At 36.9% G+C, this 26,893-nt stretch overlaps 1 protein-coding gene across 1 annotated transcript in view; it reads left to right on the forward strand.

Annotated features, from left to right (window-relative positions):
• The window catches only part of FNBP1L (formin binding protein 1 like), a 112,422-nt gene that overhangs the window by 50,882 nt on the left and 34,647 nt on the right, over positions 1-26,893 (forward strand). The window contains 4 exon segments of the mRNA XM_090269747.1: positions 12,927-13,042; positions 22,158-22,211; positions 23,419-23,566; positions 24,310-24,372. Of these exon segments, the coding sequence (XP_090125873.1) occupies positions 12,927-13,042; positions 22,158-22,211; positions 23,419-23,566; positions 24,310-24,372 (381 nt within the window).

Here is a 26,893-nt window from a genome sequence, read left to right on the forward strand (position 1 = left end):
TTTTGTGATATATGAAATAGTTATTTTTATGCCAGCTTTAATTTAAAATGTTTTTCTTGTGTTCTCAGGTGAATAAGGTAAAATAATTTTAAACACTTTGCAAATTTAAAATTTTTTAAAGGAAACACATAAAAGCTTTCTTAAATTTAAATATGAAAAGATAAAATAGGAGATATATGAGGTCTGTCCAGAAGGTATCCAGCCATGTAGTATGAAAAATAGAGACATTTATTGAAGAAGATACAAGAAACATTGTATGTAGGACAATTACACCTCAGTCCCCTTCAAAGTAGGCATCTTGGGACCTCACACGGTTCTCCCAATCGTCATCAGCTGCCCCGTCATATTTTCCTGAATCACATCGATGGTCTGAAATTTCTTCCCTTTCAAACGTGATTTTAGTTTTGGGAAAAGCCAGAAGTCCCAGGGCACCAAATCTGGGCTGTAGGGGGTCTAAGTCACCTGGGTGATTGAATGTTTCACAAAAAAACTGCATCAGATGTGATGCATGAGCAAGCCTGTTGTCGTGATGAAGCTGCCAATCACCAGTTGCCCATAGCTGTGGCTTTTTGAATCATCTGAATTGTTTCTGTGGAGAAATGTTCAAGCTTAGCACAAAATTTGATGCAGATTCGTTGCTCTACTTGCTCATTTGAATGTGACGGCCACGTAGTCTACCGCCCCCACTGACTAGTACAGTGAAGTTGTCATTGTTCGTGCATGAGCATTCCAGTCCCCTCTCCCTGGCTATCAGGTTACGCAGATGTTGTGTAAACCAGTCTCGTTATATTAACAATGGCTGGACTTTTTCCAGACAGACCTCCTATTTCACAGAAGCTGTGGTGAGAATGAATATGTTGAAAAAGAAAAGAAGGGGATGGTTAAGGCAAGGAAATGGAAGAAGTTGGACTCGGATAGTAATCTAGAATAAATCCATAGAAGTAAGAACAGTGTGAAAGGCAGAGAGAATAGGGATGTGAGGATAAGTTGCCTAATTTGGTGACTTAATGTAATTTATTTCTAATCCATAGATGATTTCAGAATACTGCTTAGTTTCACGTGAGTTTGTCTTGAGCCTTCTCTAATGTTTTCCACAGGCCAATGTATTTGCTGGCATGGAGCAGGGAGAAGTATGATTTCAGGCTTTGAAACTAAATAATAAGAGGTATTATCTTTGAAGACTTAAGGTTTTAATGTTTTTGATTATTTTTTTATTTTTTTATTTAAGAGCTTTCTGCTTTATTTTGTGATAGTAAAAGTCATTCTTCAGTCTCCAGGCATCTTCTCTCATGTTACTGGAGTTATTTTGATCACTAACATTTTGGGCACTTCTAATATCAGGAATGTTGTATAGCAAGTTTAAGCATTAAGTATGTGTTTGTAGTGGGCAATTTCTAGCTTTGAGATTTTTTTTTAAAAATAATTTATTTGTTTATTTTATTTTTAGAGAGAGGGGAAAGGAGAAGGAGAGGGAGAGAAACATCACTGTGTGGTTGCCTCTTACTCACACCCCCAACTGGGGACCTAATGTGCAACCTAGTCATGTGCCCTGACTGGGAATCGAACCAGTGACACTTGGCTCGCAGGCCGACGCTCAGTCCACTGAGCCACAACAGCCAGGGCAGCTTCGAGATTTTTAATTTGTTCCTTTTATCAAAGCTTTCCAGTAACTAGCAATTTTTTCAGCCTTATATTTCTTTAAAAAATTTTTTTTATTTGAATTTATTGGGTGACATTGGTTAATAAAATTAGGTTTCAGGTGTACAGTTCTATAATCAGCTTTATAGTTCCCTCCTGGTGGAAGATATGCATCATTTTTGATAACATTATTCATAACAGTTATTCATTTGAGTACTAAAAGTATAAAACTGACAGTAATTTTTAAGAGATTATCTACTTAGCACCCGTCCCATTTTGGTTGCTAGCTTCTATAGGAAAGTCACTTATGCATTCTGGCCATCAGCTTTCATATTTATAAAATGAAGGGTCTGGAACCATTATTAACTAATAAACAATTAACTAAAGTTTTATTTTTATTTTTTTGTTTTTTTTTTTACCAATAATGGTGTGTTGTAGTAGGAAAAAAACAGGTATGGAGTCAAACGTTGTTTGAATTCCTTAATTTCAGTAACATAGTTTCCTCATCTATAAAATGCCTTATCAGTAGTTTTGTAGGTGATATCTACTAATATACATGAAAACTTTGTAAATTCAAAAGTATTATACACAGAGAATGGTTATTTATGAGCCTTGTATGTGCTAGGCAGTATGATGAAGCTTATCTGGTTTTAACATTTGTTAAGTTTTGAATCCCTTAAAAATACTAGTCACTGTGAACAAATAAAACTATTTGAATGATTGTTTGGAAACTGGTATATGAAATGAAAAATAAACTTGTACTTACCTAATGTTTCTTGGATTAATAGTAGTGAGACTAATTTTATGGTGAAGTTCTTTTGCAATTTCAAATTGACCTGTCTTTTGTTGAGTTCTGCTTAGAGAAAAAGTAAAATATCTAGTAAAATTACAGTATCTAAAATGAATTTTTGTTAACAGAGTATTTTAACATTTCTAGTATGAGCCTTGCTTGGATCTCTTACTATTTACTTTGGCTTTTTTTACTTATAGGAATTTTGCTTAATTAGTTTCTCTGCTCTCTTCCTTTCAAAATTTAAATTACACACTTTGAATGTTTAGAATTTGTGATATTTATAGTGTTTCATAATATATTATAATTAATGTCTAGTTGAAAACTCAGATAATGTTACTCAGTGGATTAAGTAAAATTTATCTTAAAAATGTTTCTTCTGTATTTTAAATGTCATAACATTAGGTCTATATTTGACATAAATTCTTACTTGCAATCTTATTTGTGGATTTACTGTTTCAGGCAAAAAATAATTTACAATATCGCTATGTAATATGATAGTATTTAAAATTTCTATTTCAGGACTTCTGTCTTTTAATGGTGCTTTTTATTCAAGTCATATTTTGTTTTTCCAAAGCAGTTGCAAAGCAGAGAACTTTGCTTCACTTTTAGTCAAATGTGCATGTATATCTCACCTTTATATTTCCTTTTAATGCTGATTGCTGCTTTTTAATTGACTTTTATTTCGGATCTATTTACTTAAACAGTATGTTAAAACCTTAGTCTAATTAACTCAATTATTGTGCTTCTCTAATGTTTTTTACTTGTACAGTTCAGTGATATTTTTGAATATTTTAAAAATCATCATTAAAAATTAAGAATTATACCCAAAGAGACTTTATAGCTGGTAACTTAAAAAAAAATTGACCATACCTCCTCAATATTCTGATTAGTTGAGCTTTTATATATATATCTATTTTTTAATTATCGTTGTTCTATTATATTTGTCCCATTTTCCCTTCCTCTTCCCTCCTTACATATTTGCTATAGTGACCAACTCTAAACATACTTTTTGGAGAGTTAATATATAGACAGTCCAAGGCTCTCTTCAGTGGATTTATACCATGGATGATTTTTTAAAAAATCATCTTCAGAGGATATGTTTCCATTGATTGTGTGTGTGTGTGTGTGTGTGTGTGTGTGAGAGAGAGAGAGAGAGAGAGATATTGATCCATCCTCACCTCGACTAGGGATCGAACCTGAAACACGGGTATGTGCCCTGACCTGGAATCAAACCCATGACCCTTTGGTGTACAGGATGATATGCCAATTAACTGAGCCACACCAGGGCCATGGATGGTTTTGAGTATTCAAATAATAGGAATGACATTTAATTTTTTAAAACAGCCCGACACAGGTGTCTTTTATCAAATTCTTCAGATGATTTAAATTTTTTCTTTGGGAATCCTGAAAGAGCTCAAAGTAGAGCTAGGGTGTTATGTGAATTTGGAGCAATGTGCTCTTAATTTAATTTGGAAAGTAATTAACTTAAACAGAAAATTAGAATTCTATGTGTATACAAGAAAAGGTAAAGGTAAAAGTAAGACCATATTGGTAGGGTAGGGAGGACCTGATGTAGATCAGATAAATGGTAATACATAATTTAAAGCAGGATCTTTGAAGAAGAGCACACAAGATGATCCACTGAAATGAGGAGAAAAGAGCTTAGAACTTTTGATTTATATATGCTATTTAAAAATAAAAAATGGGACACTTTACTAGTATTTTAAATATGAGTTGCTACTGGAATCTTGTCTTCAACTTAAACTTTTCTGTAAAGATACCATTGATTAAATATAATACTATAATTTGAGCAAAACAATGTCTATTAACAAAAAGAAGAAATACAAGGCTATATAATCATTTGGACTAGAGGTGGGCTCTCCTCAAGAAATTACTGAGAATATAACTTAAAATGTGGCCAATGATCTGTTACTGTTCTTAATGAAGCTTGCCTGAATGTAGTTTGTGTCCTGTGATATCAGATAGTAATAATATGAAGCCATCATAGTTGACAAGAGTTTGAAAAATAAGAATCTAGATCATGCATCTGCAGTTTTTTGGTGATGTTTAAAATCATGTGCTAACCAATCATGTGATGTTTGGAAGTCCTTCCTTTTTATTGTGGTAAATATTGATAACATAAATCTTAATGTTTTAGGTGTACAGGTTAGTGGCTAAGTATATTCATGGTGTTGGGCAGTCATCACCACCATTCATTTCCAGAATTTTTTTCATCTTCTCAAAAGGAAATTGTAACCATTAAACAGTTACTCCCCATTCTCCCCTCCCCTCAGCCCTTGGGAACCACCTGTTTACTTTCAGTCTCTTATGTATTTGACTGCTCTAGGTACTTCATCTGAATGGAATCATACAGTATTTGTCCTTTTGCGATTGGATTATTTCACTTAACATAATGTCTTCAAGGTTCATTCATGCAGTGTTTTAAGGTTGAGTGATATTTCATTGTATCTGTATACCACATTTTATTTATTCATTCATCTGTTGATGGACATGTGGGTTGCCTCAGCCTTTCAGTTGTGAATGATGCTGCTGTGAACAGGGGTGCACTGGAATCCTTAGAATTTCAAACTTGATGAAAGACAGCATATTATTAGAAATATACTTGCTCTTTTGTTGTAAAAATAGTGATATATATATAAAGCAACATGATGACAAACTTATCTCAGCAAATATTGTTAGATGTCTCATAGAAAACACCCATAGAGAAATATTGTTTAGGGAAAATTATACGGTGAAAATTTGCTATACAATTTGATTAAAGTACAGATGTTTCTAACATTTCATCTTGTAATATTTTTTAGATTCTGTTTCAATAATGAAGTATATTTAGAACTTCTTTGTGAACCACTAAAAGAAAGTTGTATTGAAGAAAATTTATTCTCAATAATAAATGACTTGAACATTGTTTTATGGAAAAAAATTAATAACCATGAATAATGCAGTGCATTGACTGGAATTTCAAAAAAGAAATTTGGGATATGGTTGCAATTTATTCACTTTATTATTTATAGGTAAACAAAGAAAATTAAAGCCAGGAGTACATGGAATATTACAGCATTTTTATTATGGTTAATTTTTTAAAAATAATTTTAAAATAGAGTAGATAGACTTTTGTTTGTTTGTTTTCTTTACAGTATTTCCAAATGAAACGAGGAGGGACCATTGAAAGTCTTTGTTTCACCCAGGTTTGATATTTACCTCCTGGTAATTTAAAAATTTTTGACCCTTTCATTAATAAGTGATTGTTAGTAATATGGTTTCCTGGCATGTATTTTGAGAAAATTTAATTTGTCCCTTCAAGATAAAAGAGAGATTTTAATAGTATGTAGCTGCTTTTCCAAATAAACTTGAGCTATGGAGAAAGCTCCCCCCCCCCCCCCGAAGAAAACACAGGATCTTTTTATTTTATTTTACCTTTTAAGTATATTTCCTTGATTATGCTGTTACAATTGTCCCAGTTTTTTTCTCTTTTCCCCCCTCTGCCTGGTACCCCACTTTCCTCCAATAATCCCTCCCCCCCTTAGTTCATGTTCATGGGTTGTGCATGTAAGTTTTTTGGCTTCACCCTTTCCTAACTATTCTTAACATCCTCCTATATTGTTCCTTCCAATTATGCTTCTTGATCCCTGCACCATGTCCTCCTTTACCCTCCTTCTTTCCTCCCAGCTGATAATGCTCCAAATGATCCCCATACCTATGATTCTGTTCCTGTTCTGGTTGTTTGCTTAGTTTTTATTTTTGTTTTTTAAATTCAGTTATTGATAGTTGTGAGTTTGTTGTCATTTAGTGTTTATAGTTTTCATCTTCTTTTTCTTAAATAAATCCCTTTAACATTTCATATAGTAATGCCTTGGTGATGATGAACTCCTTTAGCTTTCCCTTGTCTGGGAAGCACTTCATCTGCCCTTCTATTCTAAAGGATAGCCTTGGTGGATAGAGTAATCTAGCTTGTAGGTCCTTGCTTTTCATCACTTTGAATACCACCTTCCAGTTCCTTCTAGCCTGCAAAATTTCTTTTGAGAAATCAGTAGTCTTATGGGAACTCCTTTGTAGGTAATTCTTTGTTCTTGCTGCTTTTAAGATTCTCTCTTCATTTTTAACCTTTGGCATTTTAATTATAATGTGTCTTGGTGTGATCCTCTCTGGGTCTAGTTTGTTTGGGACTCTGTGCTTCCTGGACTGGTATATCTATTTTCTTTGCCAAATTAGGGAAGTTTTCCTTCATTATTATTTCAAATAAGTTTTCAGTTTCTTGCTCTTCCTCCTCTCCTGGCACCTCTATGATTTGGATATTGGCATGTTTAAAGTTGTCCCAGAGGTTCCTAATACTCTCCTTGTTTTTTTCAATTCTTATTTCTTCTTTCTGTTTCAGGTGAATGTTTATTTCTTCTTTTTGTTTAAAATTGTTGATTTGAATCCTGGCTTCCTTCCTATCACTGTTGGTTCCCTGTATATTTTTCTTTATTTCACTTTGTATAACCTTCACTTCTTCCTTTATTTTGTGGCCATACTCTATCATTTCTCTGAGCGTCCTGATCACTAGTGTTTGAATTCTGCACCTGATAGGTTGGCTATCTCCATTTCACTTAGTTCTTTTTGGGGGGTTTTGTTCTGTTCTTTGATTTCGGCCTTATTTCTTTGCCTACTCAATTTGGCAGCCTCCTTGTGTTTGTTCCTGTGTATTAGGTAGGGCTGTTTTGACTCCATGTCTTGGTAGTATGGCCTAATGTAGTGGGTGTCCTATAAGGTCCAGTGATACAACCTCCCCTATCACCCAAGCTGGGTACTCAAAGTGCACCCTTGTTGTGGGCTGCGTACACCCTCTTATAGTTAAGCCTTGGTTGATGTTGGCAAATCAGTGGGAGAAATTTACCATGGACAGTCAGCTGCAAGGATTGGCTGTGACCACTGACCGCCACTGCTGCCCTCTGTGGAGGATCAGCTGTGCAGGGGCGGGGTGGTGGTGCTGCATCGTGGTCTGTAGCTGTTCACTGGGTGTGCTGGCCCTGGGTTTTCTCAGGTGGTGCAGGCCAAGGGCAGCCCCGACCTGTGTTTTTCCCAGGCCTCCCATGCCTGAGCTATAAAGCAATCTGAGATGGCTGCTACTTGTACTGGGCTTAGAGATTTCCAGGCAAAGCCAAGCTGTGAGTCTAGTCTGTCTGCTGCTAGTGTTGTACCTGGGGTTCACTGAGGCCAGCTGTTGCTTGTTTGATAGGATTTAGGATGTTTTGAATCATGAGCCAAGACTAGCCATTCATTTGGAAAAGCAGCTGGGTGGGCCCTGGAAGTTGGGTGGTGGTGCAGAGTCTCTGGGGATCTCCAAGACAGGTCAAACAGTGTTAGCCAGGTTGATGGAGTCTCAGATATAGCACTAGCTTGCTGGCTCTGTATGTGTGTGTGTGGGAGTGGGGTAAGGGAGTGTAGAAAAGAGACAATGGCCTCTGTTCACCTTGATGCCAGACACCTCAGTTTTTCCCTGTATACCACTGGTGCCTTTCAAGCTGCTACATTGGTGCTGGAGCTCAGAGGGAGTGAGTCTGAGTAGGTCAGTCCGTGTGTGGGTTCTTTAGGAGGAGTTGCTTGGGGCGTCAGCAGTTTCTTTCCTTGACTCAATCGCCACTGGTTTTTGCAGCCAGAAGTTTTGGGGACTTAAATCCTGGCACTGGAGCCCTGGGCTAGGGGACCTGCCTGGCCTGGGGCTGAGACTTCACTCCTGAGATATCCCCAAATTTTTATCTGTCACACATGTGAGAGACCAGTCCAGTCCGTGTCTGTACCCCTCCTGCCCATCTCTGTGGATGTGGTTTCTTTAATTTCGTAGTTGTCAGACTTCCATTCAACTCGATTTCTGACAGTTTTGGCTGATGATGGTTCTATATCTATTTTTTTTAAGTATATTTTATTGGTTATGTTGTTACAGTAGTCCCAGTTTTTTGCCCCTTTGCTCCCCTCTGCCCAGTACCCCCCCTCTCCTCCAACAGTCCCACCCCCCCCTTAGTTCATGTCCATGGGTCGTGGATATAAGTTCTTTGGCTTCACCCTTTCCTATATTATTCTTAACTTCCCCTGTCTATTTTGTTACCAACCAATTATGCTTCTTAATCCCAGTACCATTTCCCCATTCCTCCCCCTTCCCCCTCCCAGCTGATAATCCTCCAAATGATCCCCGTACCTATGATTCTGTTCCTATTCTGGTTTGCTTAGTTGGATTTTGTTTTTATTTTTTAGATTCAGTTATTGATAGTTGCGACTTTGTTGTCATTTTAATGTTCATAATTTGGATCTTCTTTTTCTTAGGTAAATCCCTTTGACATTTCATATAATAATGGCTTGGTGATGATGAACTCTTTTAGCTTTACTTTATCTGGGAAGCACTTCATCAGCCCTTCCATTCTAAATGATAGCCTTGCTGGATAGAGTAATCTTAGTTGTAGGTCCTTGCTTTTCATCACATTGAATACTTTTTGCCAGTCCCTTCTTGCCTGCAAAGTTTCTTTTGAGAAATCAGCTGATAGTCTTTTAGGCATCCTTTGTAGGAAACTCTCTGCTTTTCTCTTGCTGCTTTTAAGATTCTCTCTTTATCTTTAACCTTTGGCATTTTAATCTTTAGCGCTTGGCATTTTAATGATGATGTGGCTTGGTGTGGTCCTTTTTGGGTTAGATTGTTTGGGACTCTCTGTGCTTCCTGGACTTGTATGCCTATTTCCTTTGCCAAATTTGGGGATTTTTCCTTCATTACTTTCTCACATAAGTTTTCAATTTCTTGCTCTTCCTCTTCTTCTCGCACCCCTATGGTTTGGATATTGGCATGTTTAAAGTTGTCCCAGAGGTTCCTAAGCCTCTCTTCATTTTTTTCAATTCTTGTTCCCTCATTCTGTACTGGTTGACTGTTTTTTTCTTTCTTATGTTCCAAATCATTGATTTGAACCCTGGTTTTCTTCCCTTCACCATTCGTTTTATGTGGTTTCTCCTTCATTTTATTTAGCATAGCCTTCACTTCTTCCCTTACATGTTTGCCGTATTTAAGCATATCTGTCAAGCCTGTGAGCATCTTTGTCACCAGTGTTTTGAATTCTGTGTCTCTTAGGTTGGCTGTCTGCTCATCTGTTTGGTTGGCTATCACTTCGTCGCTTAGTTCTCCCACTGGAACCTTGATCCATTCTTTCTTTTATGCCATACTACTCTGTCTCCTCATCTTTACAGGCTCCTGTGTTTGTTTGCCTCTGTGTCTTAGGTAGAGCTGTCGCTCCTGTTACCTTGTAAGTTGTAAGGGGCGGAGCCTTAGGGATTCGTCAGTACAGGGTGACCCATTTCACCACGTTGTGGCGCTGTATGTGGGGGAGGGGTCTGAGAGGGAACAATGCCGCTTGCTCAGCACTGGCTCCTGCTCCAGGTACTTCTCCCACTTAGTATGGGACAGGCACCTCTCTAGCTGTTGCCCTGGCTGTCGTTCCCAGAGTGGGTGTATCTGCAGACATTCTAGGACCGTGGCGGCCCTTTAAACAAGTGGACTCTGCTGAGAGACCAGCAGTTTCTTCTTCTGCCCCAACCTCCACTGGTTTGCACAGTCAGAAGCAATGAGGCTTGATTTTCCCCGGTGCTAGGACCATGAGCTGCGTGGTCTGGTGAGGAGCTGGGAACACTTCCTAGGTGTCCCTCCTGACTTTTTAAAACGTGTAACTGTGCTTTCTGCCGGCCTGCTGCTACCGCCACTGCTGCCACCACCACACCATGTCCTCTCCGCCCCGGCTCCATCCCTCCTACCTGTCTGGATGAGTATTTCTTCTTTATATCTTTGTTGGACTTCCATGAAGCTCTTATTTTCTGGAACTTCTGGTTGTCTCTGGTTTTGAGGTAGTTGTATTCCTTCTTAGTTGTGGAAGGAGATGCAGTGTGTCTTCTAGGCCTCCATCTTGGCCGGAAGTCCCTATATCTTAATTGTAATTTTGATGTGGTTGTGCGAAGACGCCAGCTGTGTGTGCCTGCACCGCCATCTTGACTGGCTCTCCTTGGGAAAAACATTTTGTTGATGAATGTTTGAAGATGCATCTGTCATTATATAATTTTGTTGCTGATTATGATGTGTGTCACCTACAAATATTTTGTCTGCACATTAAAACAATTGGAAACAGAATTTCTTGTTTTAAAGTTAATGTATTAGAGTTCTCCATAGCAACAGAACCAACTGTGTGTGTGTGTGTGTGTGTGTGTGTATGTGTGTAAATAGAGAGATATTGATTTATAAGGAATTGGGTCACACAGTTCTGCAAATTTAGCAAATCCAAACTTTGCAGCATTGGTCCAGGGAAGAGTTGCAGTTCTGGCCTATAGGCAGTCAGCTGGCAGTATTGCTTCTTGCAGGGGGAAGGTGAGTCTTGATTCCAGTAAGACTTTCAACTGATTGGATGAGGCCTATCCACATTATGCAGGGTAATCTGCTTTATTCCAAATTCACCAATTTAAATATTACTCTCATCCAAAAAACACCTTCACAGAAACATTTAGGATAATATTTGACCAAGTATGTGGGCAGTTTGGCTGTGCCAAACTGACACATAAAATCAGATCACAATTTTAGTGGAGTTTGAACCTATTTGTAAAAACGTAAAGATGCAATGTCTTCTAATTAGTTTGTAAAAATTACATACTGATGTTAAGGACATTAGCATATTTAACAAATTGTAACAAACTTCTTTGTATTGGTAGATGAGGTGGATAAAGGAATTAGAAAATGTACTCAATGGTGAACTTTTCCCACTGAGATCTTAATTTTTTTGTGAGGTACCACTTGTTTCCCTCGCTGTGACAACCACTAGAAACTGTCACAGTTTAGAACCAAGGCCTTCAGATTGCTTTGCCTTTAAGTGTTAAACCAAGATTTTAGACATAATCAGTCACAGGCAAGTCATTGCTCTCACTAAAATTGCTGTTACTATTTTAAAAAGTCGTGCCTGGCCCTGGTGGGGTAACTCAATTAGTTGGAGCGTTGTCTTGTACACCAAAAGGTTGTGGGGTTCGATTCCCGGTCAGGGCAAGTAGGAAGGCAACTGATCACTGTTTCTCTGTCACATTGTTCTCTCTCTCTCTCTTTCTCTCTCTCTCTCTCCCCCACTACCCCCCTCTCTCCTCCCAACTCCCCCCACCCCTCCACCCCTCCCTCCCTCTTCTTTTCTCTCTAAAGTCAATAAGTATATCCTCCGCTAAGGATTATAAATATATATAAAGTCATGGTCAAAAGGCCTTTGTTTATTAAGAAAAGATAAATGATGATTATTTCAACTTCGGACTATTCCTTTTTTGTAATGTGTTTTGTAGTGAGTTTTTAAATTTGAAAGAAGATTCCAATTTATAATGGGAAATACTATTAATATTCCGATTCAGTTTACTGAGCAGTGCAGTCTCTTGCTGTTTTCGAGTCTATTTAGGAAGCCAAATGATAATGGAAAAGTTGCATGAAAGAATAGAATTAGCGTGGTAATACCAAACTGTCATAGGCAGATGAATTGTATCTGTGCTGTTTAAGGAGAATTTACATCTATCAGGAGAAATTTTTTAAAGATTTAAGGAAATAAGGATAGGGAAAGATAAAAAGCAAAGACTTGGAAATTCATTTGTAAATAACAAATGTGAGTACACCATGGGTGATTTAGGAAAGAAAAACAACTGGCATATAGAAAAATGATGATATTTGAATATTTTGTCAGCATTCATAGACTTTAGATATGGGAGAGGGAGAGAGCATCAAGTAACTAGTCAATTTGGAAGATTATTCTTAAGGGATAATTTTTAAGGAAGTGATGGTTTCTCAGGCAACAGGCAGAGGGGATTGATTATTTATTTATTTATTTATTATTTAGAATTGAAAGAACCTTGTAGGACAGTGTGTTAGTATTGTGTGCATTTCAGAACACTTAATGACATCCCTATAATCCTATAGAGGCAGGTGATGGGACTCCATTTTAAGATGGAATAAGTTCAAACAGCCTTGGTAACTTGCTCAAGGTCAGACATCGGGTAAATGCAGAGCCTAGAATATGAGCCCAGTTATATTTGATTCTGTTCAGCCAAACAAATCTTCATTGAATGTTTGCTGTGGTGCCAGGCATGCATGGTACTTATGCCTTGGCAACTCAAGAATTGACTAATGCATGGTTCCTGCCTTCAGTATAGTATGGCAAATGAATAAGATCATAATTTTTAGGGAGCATTGGGGACCTGGACAAAGACCACTTATCCCAGTCTTCGAGTTGCAGCTGGGGAGAAGCACATGTGTAAAGAAGGCATTCAGGCATAAAGTAGCCTGATTTCTTCTGAGGAGTTCTGTCTGGGTCTTAAAGGATGCGGTGGGTGGGGACCAGCAGAAGAGCCTAGGTTTTTTATACCTCATTACCTCTCTGGACAAATGTCAGAAATTGGTTAAAGCATTTGTGGATAAGATTAGACTTTTCAATGTACTTTTACCTTCCTTTTCTAGGATCAGTTCGACAGCTTAGACAAACATACGCAGTGGGGAATTGACTTCTTGGAAAGATATGCCAAATTTGTTAAAGAGAGGATAGAAATTGAACAGAACTATGCAAAACAATTGAGGTAAGTTAATTTTTTGTTTTTCAATTCTCAAGTGAAATTACATGTTTAAATAGTTGGGTGTTTGGTAAATGTGATATTTTAGAGGTTAAATCTGTTTAAGTAAATCATAAGTAGCTTTTATTCCAGAAAGATACTTAAAACCCTAAAATCAGAAAGCAAAATGCCAGGAAAGAGAAATACCTGGGTATAAATTCTCTACTTTACAGTTCTATTCCTTTGTAGTTTTCTCTTTACTAATCTTTATAAAGCATCGAAGATTTCTCAGTTTCTCATTTCTTTAGAGTTCGTATGACTTGGAAACTGAGCGTGCTGGACTGAATTTCTTCCTTTCAAAAATCATATATGTTATTGATGAAAGTGATTTTGGAATATGTGTTAGAAGAGAAAAGTTTGAAAGAGAACATTTTAGTCTTAAATGCAATTAATCTTAAGAGTTTGTTCAAGCAGAAAATCATTGTTAGGCCACAATTTGACAAGTAGTTTTGCTGGAGCAACAATAAATTCCTCATTTAATTTTTAAAATTTGATCTTAAATTTAGCACATTAAGTTCTTTGAATTACAAGTTTCCCAATAGAAATGAGGAGCAAAAATGCTATAGGCAATAGAAGGAGGGCAGAATGAAATTACAAACAATAAAGGAAAAGATTAAAATATTACAAAAAACAGATTAAAAAAGTTTCCAATCTGAAAGTACCTGTCAGTAAGGGGATGATGAAAAATACTATGGAATATACAGTTTAAATAAATCAGGTGTACCAGAGTATTTAAACTTAAAAGGCTATTTAATCCATTAGTGTAAAAAGCAAGTCACAGAACTAAATGTATAACAAATCTCCTTGCTTCCTCTAGTTTGCGTATACAATTATATATAAAATTTGTATGTATTCTGAAGAGGACCAGAAGGATACACCCAAATTGTTTGATAGAATTACCCCCAGAGAATGGGATTGGGGATGGTAAGGGAAGGAACATTCTTACTTACTCTTTTGAATTATTGAAGTCTTCAACAATTGTGTATTGTTTTTATAGTTTAAAACACTTGTTTTTATGCAAAGAATGTGGTATACTTCAGGATTAATCTTGGAACAAATTAAAAAATAAAAATTGGTAATCTTTAAGGGGAACTTAAGAAGTCTGTAATATTTAACTGTCCAGAATAAATGGGGCCTCCAGGGTTTCAGAATGGCCAAGGTTTTATCAAAGTAATAGCACTCTAACCAAATGGCAGATTTGTTTGCCTTTCTGTCTGTTTAGTGACTGAAAATAATCTTTATAATTTTCACTTACTTGCAAAAAAAATAAAAAGAGATATGAACACCACTTCATTGATGCAAAGGTGGCTAGAACCCAAAACTATATGAAATGAAAAATAATTTTTCAGTGAGAAAGTGGAGTTTATTATGTGTAGATGATCTCGTCGTCGGCTGCCGTCCGTCTCGAGAGATGATGGTGTAGCTTCTTAAGAGTCTATCTGCACCGCCGAGAATAGCTGTGCAGTCCGACTCGGGAGTGACACGGTATCTGTCTCCTCCCGTGTTGAATCGACATCTTGAGATGACGCTGGAGTGCCCTCTCCAGTGAAGCTGAAGCTACAGAGCCTGGGCAGGGTGATATGGAGGGTCTGCTGTTGCCCATGCAGCAGACCCCCCCTCTCTTCGCAGCTGAAGGGTCCAAGGGAAAGACGGAGTCAATACAGCTTGGCTTCAGGTGCGCCGCAGGAGTTGCCGGTGTTGACTACAACGTCAAACCGCCTTAGGGACTCCGGCTCCGGATTTTCTGTCGGGGTTTACTCCCTTAGCCTTTTCCCTGAAGAGGTATGCCGCAAGGCAGCGGAGGTTTTTTGGAATCAGAGTTTTCCTTCTCTGATGTGCCCTGACTGGAAGATCGAACCAGCGACACTTAGCTCGCAGGCCGACGCTCAATCCACTGAGCCAAACCAGCCAGTGTAGATGATCTAGATCCAGTGATTTGCATCTTTTTTTCTGTCCCAGCATCCTAATAATGGCTCTCAGTTGCAGTTATTCTTAACAAGGGCAGGGTTATTGGAAGATGTTGAGGAATTCCAATAAGGACTAATTGGGGAGAGGCATGTACGTGTATAACTTCAAACCACCTACTCCTTCCCCTCCCTCTATACTGAGATTTGCTGCTTTAGATGAACACTTAAGTGACTGAATTATCAGCTGCTCTTTATAATATCTGTTTTATCTAAAGGGAAGAGGTTATCCTTGTTAACGTCTTCTTCTTTACTAGGAAAACTTCTATTGGTTAATTCCCTCCTGTTTATTCTGTTAAGAGGACAATTTCCTTTATAGTAGGCAGCTTTTTCCCCTCCTAAATAATAACTGTATTCACAATGTTAAACACTCACATTTTAAACATACAAGATATGGCAAAAGTAGGTTTACATTTGTGAGAAAGTGGAACATAGAGTTTATTCTTTTATTTTTTTAATCCTTACCCAAGGACATGCTTACTGATTTGAGAGCAAGGGAAAGGGAGGAGAGAGAGAGGGGGAAAGAAATACTGACGTGAGAGAGACATTGATCGATTGCCTCTCGGTATGTGCTCTAATGGGGGATTGAACCCGCAACCTAGGCATGCGCCCTGACTGGGAATTGAACCCACGACCCACTGGTTTATGGGATAGTGCGACAACCAACTGAACCACACCAGCCAGGGCAAGTCATTCTTTTAATAAAGTTATTATATTGTGTTTGTATGGCAGAAATTAACTAAGATTTCTAAGTAAAAAAAGAAGCTCTGCATACATTATAGGTGACATATTTTCCTCTAGGAAAAGTAATTATAGTATTAGTTTTTATCAGAGGGATGGTTATGTGAAATTATATTATCCTGCTTCCATCGTAGATCATTTCTATTTGGTTCAAATGTTGCACTGTGGTGTACTGGAAGAGAAATAGATTGGACAATGGGAAGCCTAAAAGCTACTCTTAACCACAGCAGAAATCTCTCCAAATGCCTTTTGATCTTAAGTTCAATTCTGTACCCTTGCCAAGCCTGGCAACATAGCTGATACCTCTAGAGCTGAGTGAATATAAATTGATCTGTGTTTTAGTTTAGAAATTAGGATCACTTGCCCATATGCTGTATTTTTGATCAAGTACTGCTTTCTGTCTACCAGCATTTGTGTCATACATAGTTGACCCTTTATTGTGCCAGTTACTTATATGACAGTTTTTTTCAACTGACTCCTGCAGTTCAGACCTCCATTGTTCAAGGGTCAGTGGTACATCATTGTGATGAAGTCGTTCTACTACTATAAGTTGTCCCAAATATTTAGGGTAGGCTTAGATACAGAATAAGGCAAATAATATGAGTCTATTTTCTAACCTTGACTTTCTCATGCTGCTTTATCAGAATTTTCTGTTTCTGTGTAACTGTTTAATCTCAGAAGAACCCAGGGAACTCATCTTTATACCGATTTTTGAAAATGGAGATTAGTTTTATTCTTTGGTTGGCCATTGTTTAAGTCTTGAGTGCGATGGCCTCCACCGAGCTTTGATCAACTGCTACATGTAGTAAACTCTTAACAGTGGCTTCTGCATACAGACAGGAGGAACTGTTCCCCATATTTTGGGGTTTATAATAAATTTGTTTATAGATTGGGATTCCGTGCAAACTCTTTCATTCCTACCATTTCCTGTTATGTTGTTACTGAGACTGTCTGGGTACATATCTATTGTACAAGGTGTCCAAATCATTGATTTATTAGCTAAATAATTTTTAGCTCTTAATTCTGGGATATAATTCCCCTACCAAAATGTAAACTCCACAGAATTAAGAGATTTTTGTTTGTTCTGTGCACTGCTCATTCCTAGTTTCTAGAACAATGCTTGACATACAGCAAGCACTTATTTTTTGTATTTACTTAACACTTATATAGCATTTAATGAGTCAGTACTAGTTGAGTGCTTTTACACATATTAATACATTTCATTTTTTTAAAAACCTGATAAATGTCACTTTTTTGCAAAAAATTTTATATTTTTACTTAATTTTTTAAAAATTATATTTCAATTGCAGTTGACATTATTATTTCATATTATTTTCAGGTATACAGCATAGTGTTTTGTCAATTATATAGTTTACAAAGTGATCCTTCTGATAATTCAAGTACCCACCTGGCACCATATATAGTTATTATAGTATTATTGACTGTATTCTCTATACTTTACATTCCCTTGACTGTTTTGTAATTACCAATTTGTACTTCCTAATCCCTTTTCCTTTTATTTTTATTTTTATGTTTTAATCCTCATCCGAGGATATGTTTATTGATTTTTAGAGAGGGAAGGAGGGAGGGAGAAAGGAAGCGGGGAGAGAAAGAGAGCTAGAGATGGAAGGAAGGAAGGAAGGAACATTGATCAGTTGCTTCCCATACACGACTTGACTGGGGATCGAACCTACAACCTAGGTATGTACCCTTACGGGATCAAACCTACAACCATTTGGTCTACAGGATGGTGCTCCAACCAACTGAGCCACTTGGTCAGGGCAATCCCTTCACCTTTGTAACCTAGCTCCCCTATGGCAATCATCAGTTTATTCTCTGCATCTATGGGTCTGTTTCTGTTTTGTTTGTTCATTTATTTTTTTGTTTTGATCCCACATGTAAGTGAAATCATAGTGTATTTTACTTTCTCTGTCAGACTCATTTCACTTAACATAATACCTTCTAGGTCCATTCATGTTGTCACAAATTGTAAAATTCATTCTTTTCTTAAGGTCAAGTAATGTTTCATTTTATACATATACACATTTTTTATCCACACATCTACTGATGGGCATTTGGGTTGTATCCCTATCTTGGCTATTGTAAATAACGCTGCAGTGAACATAGGGGTGCATATCTCTTTTCAAGCTAGTGTTTTGGGTTTCTTCGGATATATACCCAGAAGTGCGATTGCTGGGTTATAGGCAGTTTCATTTTTAATTTCCTGAGGAACCTCCGTAATATTTTCTATAGTGGCGGCACCAATCTGCATTCTTATTAACAGGGCACAAGGATTCCCTTTTCTGCACATTGACAACACTTGCTGTTGGTTGTGAGGTGATAGCTCATTATGGTTTAATTTGCATTTCTCTGATTAGTGACGCTGAGAATCTTACCATGTTTACTGGCCATTTGTATGTCCTCTTTGGAGAAGTGTCTGTTCAGGTCCTCTGCCCATTTTTTAACTGGATTTTTCTTTTTGGTGTTGAGTTACATAATTTCTTTATACATTTTTGTTATTATCCCCTTACTGGGTATATCATTGGTGAATACAGTATTTTCTCCCAATCAGTAGGTTGTCTTTTCATTTTGTTAATGATTTGATTTATTGTACCAAAACCTTTTAGTTTGATATATGTCAATGTTATTTTATATATTAGGAAATTGAGTTACAAAGAGCAAAAGAAAGAGCTCACTAGATTCAAATCTGGCTGCAGAGTCTGGGATCTTGGTGTTATTGCATAGTGCTGCCTCTCAGCACAAAAACAATGAACAATTCTCTACTAAGGATATTTTTTTCTATTGCTAGTGCCTAGTATTGGGTCTCTAAAATATTTTAGTACAGGAGAGAATAAGTTATCTAAAAACGTCATAACATACTCTTTCCAAGTAACACATCTGTTTATAATGAAACAATGTTAGAAATTTGGTTAAAATATAAATTAAATTATAGTCTTCATAAATTTAGATCTAGTTGCATGTTTTTCCATAAAGATAAGAACAGATTTTTAAAAAGGTTAATACTTCAGAAGTTTTTCCTTTTAAGAGAGTGTTTTTCTTATGATGGAAGGTAAAAACCTTTCAAGAAGCCCTGTTTATTTTAATTTCCTTCTTAAGAGACATTAACACTACAAAAACAGTATACAAAGTCTGTCCAGAAGATATCCAGCCATGTCATATGAAAAATAGAGACATCTATTAAAGAAGATACAAGAAACATTGCACATAGGACAATGACGCCTCAGTCCCCTTCAAAGTAGGCACCTTGGGACCTCACACAGTTCTTCCAATTGCCATCAGCTACTCTGTTGTATTTTCCTAAATCTCATTGACAGTCTGAAATCTCTTCCCTTTCAAAGGTGATTTTAGTTCTGGGAAAAGCCAGAAGTCTCAGGGCTCCAAATCTGGACTGTTGGGGAGGTGATTCAGCCCACACTTGGAGGCTTCACTGAAAAAAACAAAACTGCATGAGACGTGATGTGTGAGGGCGCGTTGTTGTGATGAAGCTGCCAATCACCAGTTACCCCATAGCTGTGGCCTTCTGAGTCATCTGAGTAGTTTCCGCAGAGGAATGTTCAGGCTTAATGCAAAATTTGATGCAGATTCCTTGCTCTACTCACTTTGATGTGCAAACCTTTCTCATTATGTTAACAATATTAACAATGGCTGGACTTTTCCCAGACAGACCTTGTATGATCATTGTAACATGTTTAAAGCATTCTTCCCCACTCCCCCATTCTCATCCAAGGATATGTTTATTGATTTTAGACAAAGGAAGGGTTGGGGAGAAAGAGATAAACATGATAAACATTGATGTGAGAGAAACACCAATCAGTTGCTCCCTGTACAAGCCCCAAGTAGGGATGGAAAGGTATGTGCCCTGACCGGGGATGGAAACTGCAACCCTTTGGTTTACAGAACGATGTTCCAACTAATTGAGCCACTGGGCCAGACCATTTAAATGCGAGTTCCTTCCCAGATTCTCTTCCTAGAAATCAGTACTATTTAATAATTTGTTTTGTCATCTTTCAGAACGTATATTTTTCTAGGACAGAAATTTTGATTTGGTGTAATACATGAAGAACATTTTCAAATGTGCTATAGTTTTCTAGTGTCAGGATTGGCTTAGATGAAGTCTGGTGGCTTGTGTATGGTTTCTGAGGGCTCTGGAGACTTGGGGTTTGTGAAGACGTTAATAGATAGGTGACTTTTACATAAAGAGGCAAGAATGATTTTTAAAAAATTGTTGAGGACCAATTCTGCATGCCCAAAAGGTAAAGGTAAAATTACTTTCTTTTTCTCTCCTCTCCCTCTTGTGATATATGTGCTCTTCTGCCTAGAAGCTAGAGTTCAAATTAGTGTTGTTTATGTTATACTTATGTTATAAATTTTGGTTACCTTTATGGTAGTCATGATTTTTTCAAGTATCAAATTGGTTTAAGCAAAATAGAAATTTATTGGCTCTGTGACTATAAAGTCCAGGGGTCTGGGTATTTAGAAAGTGTTAAGGATGTTTCTTCTCTTGGTTTTACTTTCCTCTCTGTTGATTAAATTTCCAAGTAGGCTTTTCCCACATGATGGCTCTAGGATTATGCCTATCATTTTAACTTCAGCAGAAAGAGAATGTCTTCCCAAGAATTACATGCAAATGAGGACTCCAGATCATCAGTTTGATTGGTCCAGAAAGCACTGTTTTGATTGGTTGGAATGGAACTGCTCTAATTGTTCAGTGAAGATGCACAGCTCTTATTGGATGGGGAAAGTCTCAGTACTATTGATTGAAATACGATTCTAGGAACTCCTTTATAAGGGTTGGCTCAGCCAGCATGAACACAGTGCAAGTTTTTTCTGAAGCACAGCTTGCATTCATTCTTAGGGTCGCCAATAGCCTTTAAAAAAAAAAAATTGTTCTCACACATATTGTCTCTTATTTACATCTGAATCTTGATTGTATAAGTTTCTTCTGAGTTCCAGTTTTTGCTACACTTTTCTATTGTATATTTTTATTAAGCTGTTTTGTAGGAGCATTCATCTTCAGGTAAGAATCCTAATACAGTATTCCCTCACTTCTTGCAGGTATTACGTTCTAGGCCCCCGCCCCCGCCCCCACCCCCCGTGATAGGTGAAAATCCGTGAAGTAGGAACTTTACATTTATTTTAGTATTTATATATATTTTAAGGCTTTATAAATCCTTCCCACACACTTATAAACTGTTTCCAGTCCCTTATTAACCTTTCCCACTCCTTTATTAACCTTTTCCACACTTTTATAAACACTACTTATGTTCTTAAACATATTCTACACTCTTAAACCTATGTAACCCTAACAACATACGCATATAGTACCGCAAAACCCCAAAATATAGCGAAAAGTCCGTGATAAATAAATACAGTTAATTAAAATATTTTTAAAATATTTTTAAAAATCCGTTACAGTGAGGCCGCGATAAGTGAATTGTGATATAGAGAGGGACTACTGTACAACAAGAAGTTTGGAAACAGGATTTTAAAGCTTGGTGATTGTCAGGGCATTCTTGTGAATTTCTTCATCTTCTCATTCATGATAAGAAGATGTTTCATTAGCTTCAGTCATCCTGTCTTCACACATCTGTATCCAATGCAATAAAAAAGTGTGAAGAAGGGGCTTCTTGTGTAATTCCCCCCTCCTTTTATTATAAAAATTATCACAAAAATTTTTTTAAAAGTTAATTAGGAAATAGAATCCATAGGACTTGAACAGTTTACGGTGAGAGAAACTTAATAAACTGTAGGATGATTGGCAGTTTTTTGTGAATATGAGTTACGTTCACTTGAATATGCTGTATGTGTACAATCTTGGAAAACTGTTCGGAAAGCAAGGGTAATTTTCTTTCTTTTTTGTTCTCCTCCCCTCTCCCTGAAGTACAAGTGTGTTCCTCTCCTAACCAGAAAAAGAAAGGTTACCTGTTTTTTAAAATTTGATTGCATGATCAACCATATTGCTATGATTATATTCATATAAGCACAGAAATAACCTTTCTACTGTAAACTGTAAACCTACTTTTTTTCCACCTTGTATTTAAGACAAACCAGCCTGAGATTTATTTGATCTAATAAGCATATTATATCAAAAATACAAAGCAAGGATTTGTGGGTTTTATTAACCATTCAAACCTTGATATGAATTTTTGATGATTTTAGACTGTTTTCTGAGGTCTCAGTATTTTTAAAAGATGTAAGTAATGGACATATATTATAATGTTAATGGTAGCAAATGATCATATTGCTCTTAATTGTTTTGTATCATTAAATTCTTGATTTAATGAAATTGGAAAGCTTTAGAATATTCAATTTCAACAACAATATTTATATAAATTTAAAAAAATTTTTTCCTATAGAAATTTGGTTAAGAAGTACTGTCCCAAACGTTCCTCCAAGGATGAAGAGCCAAGGTAACTTATATACTTGTTTATTATTACATATTAAAATAAAATAAACATTTTTATTTAGTAAATATTATACTGTTAGCTTTTCATAAAGATTCTTTTAAAAAATCTGTCTTAATAAAAAAACAGTGTTTATGAAAGAGGGAACTACTATTATTATTCTTATAAGAATAAATACTTTAATACTGAAACTTGATAATAGTTTTCTAGAATAGTTGATGTGTGGATTTCCAAGTAAGATGTGGACTAGAACCCCACTTGAGTAATTTAGTTTCTAGGAGAAAAGAATATTTTTTTCATACTTTATTTTGTAGTTGTCAGCTTGTTAGCTTCTTGCTTTTACAGGTTGTAAAACAATTTGGCTGGTTTAAAGGGATAAGGAAAAGAAGGATAATTTTGGAACCTTGAATATGTAAAAGGTTAGGAATTGCCTATGAGCTTGTAACAGTCTTAAAGAGGGATATGTGGCTGTAAAATGCAAAAACAAAAAGAGATTAGCTTTAAACAACTTTTTATATAATATCAGTTTTTAGGATTCTCAGGTTCGGTGTTAACTCAACCCTGTTTGAGCTGTTTGCCTTCAGCCGTAATTATGTTCAGGCACTATATTCAAAGTAGATCTATACGTTTTAATACAGCGATTCTCTTTGTTTCTCTCTTTCCCTCCACACACATTTACCCTTATTTTTGCCCCTTCTTACCCCCATCTGGTGCCAACCATATGGTACTTCGCTTCCATTCAGGATGTGGGCAGGCAGGCAGCTGTGTCCAGCACTGATGCAAAGTTTTGTAGATCAGCCATCAAGATGCATTTGAAGGGTGTGATTGGCAGGTTTTGTCCTGGAGAACAAGCACATTTTCTCTGCAATAGGTTCAGCTGCCAAGCATAGGAACCCAGTCCAGTTCATTCCCAAGCTCAGCCCAGCCAATTGGCAATTTAAGAGATTTCAATATGCTATAAGAGTCTGCAGGTAGTATTCTTATTATTTTTTGACCCCAAATATCCCTTTATTTATAAATTAAGACTACATGAAGATATATAAACCTGTACAACTTGAACTTAATGCAGGATTATTTCCTTACAAAGTTAATGTAACTTAAGATTTATGGTGTGTTAAAATTTGTCAAGTGTCAGGATCAATTCATACCTCACAAGAAATACTGGTAATGAAAATAAAAATAAATTTCACCATTGTTAAATGTTTTTTTTCAGGTTTACCTCATGTGTGGCCTTTTTTAACATCCTTAATGAGTTAAATGACTATGCAGGACAGCGGGAAGTTGTAGCAGAAGAAATGGCACACAGAGTTTATGGTGAATTAATGAGATATGCTCATGACCTGAAAACTGAAAGAAAAATGGTAATTATTGTTTTTAATATTTAGTTATAATAATATATGAAATATTTTCACACAAATAAAGTAATTATTTTCCTTTTTAAAACAATGTATATTCAGTATAAACGGATTTTCTATTTCACTATATTTCTTCTAGCTAAGATTACCTCAAGATACTCTTGTTAATTAGTGATCCTTTTGGTAAACTACATAGGCTAAATCTAGTCTCCTGCCTGTTTTTGTTTCCTAGTTCTCATGTGCTGAGACTGATTTATACATTTTTAGATAATTGAAAAGGAAATTAAAAGAAGAATGTATTTTATGATGTGAAAAGTATATGAACTTCAAATGTCAGTTTTTTGGGAACAGACTTGCACTCATCGATTTTTATTTTCCCTTTAGGTCCTTTGCATTAATTACATCACAGAGTTGAATAGTTGAATATTTGTAACAGAGATCAAGTGGCTTGCGAGGCCTGAAATATTTATGCGACCCTTTTTAGAAAATGTTTGGCACCCCTTATTCAAGATAGTCGTGTATTTTCTTAAAGATCATATGTGTCTTAAAGTTTATATTTAAAGTATTCAAATAGTATTCTATAAAATTATTTGAGAGTTTTTGCTTTACTAAAATATCTTACTAAATTTTGATAAAGTTATATAATTAGTGTCTTGAAAGAAATCATGTAAAAAACCTTTTTGAGATTTTAGGCTTTATTTAAATGTAATTTTTGTTTCCTTTGTGTTTTTTGTTGTTACGATCTTTAGCATCTTCAAGAAGGACGAAAAGCTCAACAGTATCTGGACATGTGCTGGAAACAGATGGATAATGTGAGTTACAGTGTTTCACAGTTAACATATGATCTTATAGACTTGTTTAGCCCTACATTTTCTTATGCTTTACATCTATTTGAGTGTAATATTTCTCAATGTATTATTAATGATTCGACATGTGTATAAATAGAGAATGTGAGATCATTTTGATCCTATACTTGTACCAACTCTATAATATTAGATAATTGTAAATATTTAGGAAGATTCTTTTTGACTTTGCAGTAGTTACTGTACTCTAAAATATTGGTAGAAGATAGAAGTAATAGGGAAACAGTGATATCTCTTGGAAGACCATTTGACTGAGACTCAGAGGACCTCGATTTCTAGTTCTTTTACTTAGCACCTGATTTTTCTTGACTTTATTTTTTATATATGAAAAATGAAGAGTGGACTAGATTATATGAAATGGTTCTTCTAGTTTAGTGAGCTATAATAATGTAAATGTTCCTAGTAGTGGGCTGCTGATTATAGACCATCTTGTTATAGGAAATAAAATACTCTGTAGGTAGGGCAAAATTATAATAGTATAATGATTATTTTCTTAAAAAAATTTTCCAAGAATACTTGCTAATATATATTGTTAAATGTTCTGGCATACAGTTATTTGACAAACAAGATTCTACATGGAACATTGTCTACTTTACTTAAAATGCTCTACCAAATGTTGTTCTGTAGTATAAGATTAATATTGTTTTGAACCCTCAGATTAGCAAGCAGTTTACTCTTACTTGCTTTTTTTTTTTTTTTCCTGGTCTAAAATAAACTCTTTTAATTGCACATTTGTGTCTCAGGTCATCTGTGGGGTGAGAAACCCCCTCTTTACTCCTAATTCCAGCTTTAAGAGTACATTCTGGCATTGCAGTCTGGCTGTTGGTGAAGGGGTGGAGGTGGGTGCAGAGCTGGCTGCTGAATCTGTTCCATCTGCACCAGTGTGCCCGCCCGGTCTCTTCAGGGCAGGGAGCTCAGACCATGGTTGTATTTGCACTGCTTCAGGGCCTCGCTGAAGCCCTCACACAGGGGCAGGTCACTCTTAGTGGTGGAGCAGTCCAAGAACTGCCTGATCTCATAGGCACAGGGCCCCAACTGCAGAGGTTGGGGGGCAGTGCGGGTGGAGGCCTGCTGAGCGGCAGGCTGGGCAGGCCCTGAGCTCCCCCCGCTGAAGGCTCCAGTCAGGGCGCTGCCCACGACGTGTCCCACAGCCGAGCCCACGGCTACCCCAGCGGCCGTGGACGCCATCTGCGCCATCAGGCCCGGCTGGCCAGACGGGGCGGGGGCCGGCGCCGCAGCCAAGGGCGGCGGGTGAGCCGGAGGGTGGGCAGCAGGTGCGGCAGTGCGGCTGGCTGGCCGGGTGGCCATGCTGCGGCTCCCTCGGGGCATGGTCGCGGCGGTGGGACCTGGTTGAGCTGAGTCAGAGACCGAAACGGCGGCAGAGATTGTGTTTCCTGGACCAGGCGGCGCAGGTTGTCCTACTTGCATATTTTTATGATGGGCACTGTATATTCCTTGAAAATTAGGCTGGACGGAATTTTTTATGTTAAATTAATTTAGTTTGCTGTAGTTGAAAAAAAGGACTTTTAACTTTGAGGTTTAAAATAGCTCATGCATATATGTACTGTTTTGAGCTTTTTAAAAACTTTCTACTATATATCTTCATTGATACAAGATTCTTATCAACAGTGCTGATCGAGAATTCTTAGGTATATTAATAGTTTGTTTTTATTTTTGTTTTGCTCTTCTTTTTAATTGATTCCAGCAAGACTTCTAGGGAGTGTGTACATTTATTAAATTTTAAATTGCCTTAACTAGCATCCTTATTATCTGCCACCCAATGAGTGTGTGTGTGTGTGTTTTCATTTGCACAAAAGAAAATAGATTCCTACACTTATGAGTCATTGGTCCTTTTAAAAACTGGTGTTGGCTCAAGTCATTCCTGTTAATATGTGCTAACTTACCTTTAGAACAATTGACACTTATTAAATCATAAGAAAGAAGCACCAAAAATGGAGGAGAGATTTCTTTAAGGCAATAACAACATTGTGACATAAGGTAAGGTTAACTCAGCTCATGCTTATTGAAGGCATCCTTGACATGTACTGGGTCCTGGAGGTACAAAAGTATATGTGACATGATTCTTGTTTTCCCAGAGCCTGCAGTCTAGTGAGGGAGGCAGACAAGTATAATTTCTGTGCATTATATAGAAATGTGTGCAGGATCTCATTTCCTAGTAATACATCTCCCTGCTTGATCAAGAAAATGAAACATGCTTGAAATAATGGAGATTTAAAGAACTGGGAGAGACAGGTTGAATTGAAAATTGAAAAAAAAAAACCAAACATTTGAAAGTTATTAACCCCAGGAAAAACAAAATAGGCAGCACTGGCATTTAAGATTTGAGACCATAAGAGACTAGCATGTGAAGATCTTGAAGGAATGATCTGAGTAGGAAGCATCAGAGATGCCAGGTCTGTTGGCTTAGGCAGCTCCAAGTAATAGGTTATGTAAGTTTCTAAGAAGAGGG

This window comes from Furipterus horrens, unplaced genomic scaffold (genome assembly GCF_987537825.1).
Source record: "Furipterus horrens unplaced genomic scaffold, mFurHor1.1.pri manual_scaffold_3, whole genome shotgun sequence".
Taxonomy (NCBI): Eukaryota; Metazoa; Chordata; class Mammalia; order Chiroptera; family Furipteridae; genus Furipterus; species Furipterus horrens.